The following is a 7239-nucleotide window of genomic DNA, read 5'->3' on the forward strand; positions in this document are numbered from 1 at the left end:
GTGTTACTTTTTATTGTGAATATCGGTAGGATTGACCCGTCTCACAGATAAAGATTCGTGAGACCGTCTCACAAGAGACCTACCTACTCTTATTTAACACACACAATACACTGTGCGCTTATAGTAACCACCTATTATCTTTAAAATACACCCAAAATACTCGTCTCCGACAACACCATTATTTGGAGACATGTATATGTACTAACACCACCATTATTTTTACCCCAAAATAGCATGCTATGATTCGTTGGCAACCAATGATCTCATGCGATTAGTGTGTGTGTGTGTGTATAACATTTTTTGTTTTAATTGTTTGAGATTGTGAAATCATGTCTTAAAAAAAAGAGCTTCGTGGGCCATATTTGGGCTTTGTATTGGGCCGGAACGAAAAATAAATCCATCTGACCATAAAGAATCATTGATCAATCCAGGTGATGGATTCATAAAATACTGACCTTTATTATTATTATTTATTATTATTTTTTATTATTATTATTATTCAGTGAATGCATTTTTTTTTATTAAATCCACTCTTCGGTGAATTTTTTTTTTCAATCATCTGTAAATTTCTTATAATATGGTCTCATAAATTTATTTCAATGAGAAAGATCGACCATATCTATGAAAATCAATTAAAAAAATTGTTTCCAAGTATATTTTTAAATAATAATTTAGATATGTTTTTTGATGTTTCTAGAATAAATAAACACATTGTAATTGTAAAAACATTTTTTTAGAGTAGTTGTCCAAACACACATTTATTTTTATAATTTTTTTGTAAAATATACTTTTATAAAAACATTTTATAAATATTTTCCAAACAATGCATTATGATCTCTCCGAATATTCCAATCCCTAACGATGGATTGTTTCAAATATTTATTTTTAACTAATTTTGATTATTATATTTTTATATATTTTTTTAGTTTGTAGCTACGCAAATTCATTTTTGTGGACATGTCATCTATATTAGTAGGACTATATCTTATTGATAAACTTGAAAATACAAAATAAAAATATATCTAATAATCATTTCTTAAAAAATGTAAAAATAGATTATACATTTCTAAATCTATCTATACTACCATATTTTAAACCTCCTAAGATAACTAATTTTGATTTCTTAGTACACGCCTTAGTATTTTCCCAAAAATATAACACCATTATTATTTTTATGAATCATAAAGAGAGAATATTAGTTTTTTATTCGGTCGACATCGAAAAATAACTAGTCCGAGTTTTCATAATATACATATATATATTTATTTATTTATATCATTCGGTTATTGAGCTGAGCACTGATTCCATTATGATTTAAGATACTGTTTGGTTCGTGATATGAGACAAATAGTATGAAGATAAGTAATATTTTTAATAATAAAATACATAAAATGATAGTTAATATAATGTTTGATTTGATCGATTAATTTGAATTAAATTTGAGATAATGCGATATACTGTTTTATCTTTTTAAAAATATTAATAAAACATTTATAATATTTTTAATTAAAGATAATATTATAATTTTAATTAAAATGATTTGATTGACACGAGATATATGATTAATAAGTTGATTGATGTAAAATAAATAACTGATGAATAAATAAATAATATAATATATCATCATGAATAAAAATATGGATAAATATTATATAAATAATATAACTCACCAAACTGGACAGGCAAGAAGATTAGAATTCAGAATTCTTGTACGCCTGATACAGTTCGAATTTGTGGAAATGCAGCAATTCCCGGCGTTTATGGCTCAATATCCATGGTCCACCCGGATCATTCCGACTTCGTACCTGCTCCCTGCTCAGTGGCCTCACCCCCAAAACGACGAGCTCCTTCTCGCCATGGAAGAATCCGAGTACGAAGACAAGGTCCGTTTATTTTTTTTCCTAATTTTATTGATTTTATATGCTACCTGGTAGTTTCAAGCTCAAGTGTTGACATTTTCGATAAGTTTTCGTTTATGTTTGGGCATTTGTTTCTCTTAAATTAAAGTTGACGATATGGGTTGGATGACTGGATCTATTATTATTATTTATTTGAATGTAATTCTGCGCGTTTTGGTTTGAAGGGTTCGCAATTCAGTTAGGCTTTTTGAGATAAAAGACCCATAGTTTTTTTGGTTGCTCCCTTTATTTGTGTGTATAATTTAACGTTTAATAATATGAAACAATAGTTATTATGGATTTGGGTTTGCCATGAATGTGGGATCTGAATTTGGTTGCTTAATTTAAGCAATTCACCTGTGTTCTGCTAGTATGATTGACTGATTGTCCTTGTGAGTGTATCATCCAAATGAAGTGAACAACCACTGCATACAGTGATCTAATCTTATCTATCATGTCTCGAGTATTTGTGGACAAAACGGAGAAAGCAGTCGTGGCCAACTGACAGGCATCACAAGGTCGAAAAGCTTCGAAATGCCAGTAACTTCTATTAACGGGGCTTCATGTAAAACTGCACAAATAGTAACGATTCATTAAGCAATAATTTAGTGGACTATTAGATGCTAAATGTTTTCGGCAGAGTTGACCCACTCCAACTGCTTAAGAATTGGATTAGGAGGTTTCAATGCTGCTGTCTTCGGCATTAAAGTGTTAATCTGAATGCATTATATTATTTGATCACATTGTATATCAGTGATCTGGGGATTACTATGTTCTCCTTTTAACAGAGAGGTATTTAGATGAAAGAGTGGATAGCTGACACTGAGAAGTTCGGTGCGATGCCGGAGTGACAATGATATGCAACCACAAATATAACATTCCTAGTAAACAAAATGAGTAAAGAAACGTGTTAGGAGAAGTATAACATCAGCGACCTTCTGATTTAGAAATCAAGTTCATGGTTTCCAATGGTTATATATATGAGGCACGAGTTTGGATGACAATTTAAATGTTGTGGTTATGGTTATTAGATAAAATGGGAATGTGATTATTCAAACTTCAAATCCCCATACATTCCAGAAAAAATAAAGAAATCTCGGCCAATTTCTTTGATTTGGTACTCACGGGGATAACCTGGTCGATGAACTTCTAATCTTTAATTTAATTTCGAGGCATCTGTAATGTACTAATGATCTATGGTGGATGTAATAGGCTTAGATGTTGAGTAAAGCTTCAACTTAAGTGTTAAGTTTTAATAATTTGCTCATGGTTCACAGAACTCGCAACATATATACATGGAGCTTCATAAAAAGTTTTGAGAAAATCGAATATAAGAATACAAGATGCTTTTGGAATTCTTTGATGTTAGTTTTGACAACGATGTGATTAACTGGTAAAAGAATATAAGCTAAATTCTTCTATCAGAAAGTTCTTGTTTACGAGGAGAACGGGTCTGACTAGTTTTCTTTAAACTTGATGTACCTTATATTCAGGCACCGCTTGCCCGTGGAATGAGATAAGAGGATCTATGATATGAGGATATTAAATTCGAAGATATGGATACAAAATTATTTTCAATTTCAATAATTGTAGAACTGGAGCAATACGACTGATGAAATAAGGATGCAAATTCTTTTCATTTGCACCAAATAGTGTCTTAGTATGTAAAAGAACTACCACAATGAAATCCAACAAGGCTTGAGAAGCCTCTAGTCACCCAAAAGTTTTTAAAAGAACTACCACATTGAAGGCCAGTGCTTGAGAAGTTTCCAGATAACCTAAACAACTTTTTATGCTCCAAAAGTTTTGAAGTCGTCGTCCCGTTAAATTACAGACGGTGCCTGGGGTGGCTTTAACCCGTTATACAACGTATACTTGCCATTATTTTTATTTTTACTTGCATGTGTGCTGCACCTTCTCAAATCATACCAACTTTTCTTTCTCATGACTGAATTGTCTTTCATTTATATCTGCAGTGTAATGAAATTAGAAAGGCGTGTGGCAACGTAATCATCATAGGGAAGGCCACAGCTGATAATGATAAAGAAGATGTTGACAATGACGCAGATGACGATGATGCTGACAATGCCGAGGAGTCGGAAGGCGATGAATTCGATCAGGAAACTCGTTGAAAGGTGTGGTAAGTTTGCAACCCCTGCATTCTATTGTGGAAGTACGAGAATTCTTTATCTTCAGTATCTTGTTACAAGAGTTTTTATTTGGTTGTTGTACGCAAGAACTCAATGACATATCCTGGGATCCCTTACAAGAATTTTGAATGAATTGTTCATAAAATGTGACCATAGGGGCCATTTCCTTCTCTTTTAGAACGTCGAGATAATTGGACTCCCCACACTAATAAAACTATTCATGGGAGTCATGCCGTTCATTTTTAGGCAAGTGTGAGTTAATAGTCGAAAGAAAGAGCACGAGAGTAGAATTAAACACGCGGCTTCCAATGTGTCGATAACTCTCAATTAAATTTTAAATAAAATGTAACAGAAATAGCGAATATAGGTTCGTGTACTGCTATTAACATGGGATTGTTCACCTCTGCCAAATTTTATAAATGTCCCTTTTTATTATTATTATTATTATTTAATGTATTTCAATACATAGAGAAGTGATATTTTTCACAATAAAACACATCGTGAGATTCATTGAGCAATGACCATAACTTTTTTTTAAAAAAAAATAAAAATTGAAAAGTAATTTAGATATGTATTTTCTATGTAGGTAAAAACTTGTATGAGACGGTCTCACAGGTCGTATTTTGTGAGACATATTTGTTATTGAGTCATCCATGAAAAAATATTAATTTTTATGCTAAGAGTATTGCTTTTTACTGTGAATACCGATAGGGTTGACTCGTCTGACAGATAAAGATTCGTGAGACCGTCTCACAAGAGACCTACTCTTGTATGTATATAGATAATAATCGATAAGTAAATCATATTATGACAGATTTTCCAATGTCACGCAAATTATGCTTCTCAACGCTCTTCACTACCTTTCATCACAAGTTTTATTCCTTTAGGCTTTGAGCTGTAAGCTTGTTCGGCATGTTTATGCATCAACATCATCGTTATATTTCTATCACCATGAAACAAATATTAGTGTTATTTAAAAATTTATATAAAATTTCGATACGTTAGTGGATTAAAAGTAAATATTCGTTAAGCGCTTAAATACAGTATAATCAAAGTATGTAGTTTGAAATATGGTTTCTTTCACATAACAGAAAACGATAGTATTCAAAAAAAATATTGTAAGAGGATTTTTTTTTTTCTCTTATCAATCAAAGTAATTCATTTTTCTCAATTTTTTCCCCATTCATCTCCGTTTTCTTAGAATCATGGTTCAGCTCCTCTAGTAAAGAAAGCATTTCGAAAGTTGAAGTCTTTCAAAAATAGTAACAAAGTAACGAATAATCCCCATAATTAATTGTGAGTTAATTATCATAATAAAGTCCAATTTCATATCGGTAATTTTCAGTGCCATAATGGCTCTAGGGAAGCAACCCAACGCAAATACAAAATGGTTTGATTATTTTGTTAAATCAAATATTATCAATAAAAACAATTGGACATATTAAATATCATACGTATTCTCCTTCATTATTCTCTTCTTTATATAATAATAATAATCATTAGTATTCTTTTTAATGTTTGGTATGTCATAAAAATGTATCAGACATCTAGTTTCTATCATATTGAAGAATATACAAATTAAGAGTTATTAATGTTTAGATTTAAAAGGATAGAATGAACACTATTATTAAAATGAAATAAATATTTAATAAAAAATTGCACTTATATTAGATGTTATATGCATTGGCACGCGTGGAAAACTCCTATATTCCGATTAACACACCCAACAGCAATTCACTCTTCCTCTTAGCTCAAATTGCAAAATCATGTAAATTTATATATATAATTTTGATATATTGCTCGCACGTCGTGCTCATTCAAATGACCGCAAGTGCAGTGAGTTGATATTCATCAATATACATCATTGAGATATACTCATCAAATATATATATAATTTTGATATATTTCGTCATAGATGATTGTAACTTTAACAATGACATGATTGGTTAGCAGCATATTAAAATTGATATATGCATGTATATATTCGAAATCTTGTTATGTATCCATGACTGGACTGAATGGAATCGAGGAACATCGTCCTTTTTCTTCGTTTGTGCAGGTACACTAATGAGAATGACAATGGTTTTGGTTCAAATGCCGTGAGCTCCATCCCCGGTGGACCCGATATTTACCTGAGGCGATAGGATAACCGACCGCTGGTGAGGAAAAATGGTGCACAGCCGCGCACGGCGGTGCTGCACGGTGGAACGCGGAGATTGGTGTGGTTTTCCTGCGTGGTTTTGGAGCTGCAGGGAAGTCGAAACATGACATAGGAGACGTCGGAGGGGAGACTTTCTTAGTTGATTCGGTCGGGAAAAGCACGGCTCTGATTTTCACTTCCGGCGAAACTCTATCGTACTCTTCGATCACATTTCGAAGATCTTCATCAGATTCGATAGAAACCAAAATATCCAAATCCTCGCTCGGTAACTTACACTTCAAGCGCACCGAGGATCCACACGATTCACCGAATTTCACCATCAACTCTGTTATTTAATTTAAAAAACCAGCTCAATACTATTCAACAGTTCGTATATTTTGTGAAAAGAATCAGAAAAAAAGCATATCGACAGAAGGATCAAATTAAGCACCTGAAAACTTAACGCAACAATCGACGGTGAGTACACGAGTGTAACCGCCGATGTAGCGCAGCATTGTCTCGGAGGAACCAGGGATTATCTTGCCGCCGTAACTGTAGAGAAACTTGATGCTTGTGGTGCAGTTCATACCTGAATCCGAAAAGCTTCAGTTTTCGTGTTACAGAGAATTCCAGAAAAGTGAAGACTGCAAAAACAAGGAAATAATTCGATGCCTATTTATAGAGATTTCGAACGACATTTTCCATTTTTATTATTATTTAATTTATTGAGACTACGGGTCTAATTTCATTATCACGGAACACATGGTTTCATAAGTTAATTTTATGTTATATATCTTCTATTTGAGTTATCAATAAAAAATATTATTTTTTATATTATAGACACAATTGATTATCCGTGGATTATTTCATATTGGGTCATCTTAATATTCAATGTTAGAAATAATTTAAACAATATTGAATTACAAATTTGACCATATATTATGGTAAATCGACATGTGTATGATATAATATCTTAAAAAAGTATGATTCGAATTGAAAAGCTTTAAACACTGTAGCTTTTTTCCCAAGAAAAAAAACAAAAATTAGAATT

The 7239-nt window shown here is 32.1% G+C and overlaps 2 protein-coding genes across 2 annotated transcripts; one reads left to right on the forward strand and one right to left on the reverse strand.

Annotated features, from left to right (window-relative positions):
- The first annotated feature begins 1691 nt into the window (after positions 1–1691).
- LOC142550813 (uncharacterized) lies at positions 1692–4293 on the forward strand. Its single transcript, XM_075659863.1, has 2 exons — positions 1692–1883; positions 3875–4293. The coding sequence occupies exons 1-2, from the start codon at positions 1740–1742 to the stop codon at positions 4028–4030; spliced, it is 300 nt and encodes a 99-aa protein (XP_075515978.1). The 5' UTR covers positions 1692–1739; the 3' UTR covers positions 4031–4293.
- A 539-nt stretch (positions 4294–4832) lies between these two features.
- On the reverse strand, positions 4833–6826 carry LOC142519824 (RAF-like serine/threonine-protein kinase PRAF). Its single transcript, XM_075622849.1, has 3 exons — positions 6640–6826; positions 6181–6534; positions 4833–4991 (listed from the first exon to the last, which is right to left on the reverse strand). The coding sequence occupies exons 1-3, from the start codon at positions 6773–6775 to the stop codon at positions 4984–4986; spliced, it is 498 nt and encodes a 165-aa protein (XP_075478964.1). The 5' UTR covers positions 6776–6826; the 3' UTR covers positions 4833–4983.
- Positions 6827–7239: the final 413 nt, after the last annotated feature.

This window comes from Primulina tabacum, chromosome 1 (assembly GCF_025594145.1).
Source record: "Primulina tabacum isolate GXHZ01 chromosome 1, ASM2559414v2, whole genome shotgun sequence".
Lineage (NCBI taxonomy): Eukaryota > Viridiplantae > Streptophyta > Magnoliopsida > Lamiales > Gesneriaceae > Primulina > Primulina tabacum.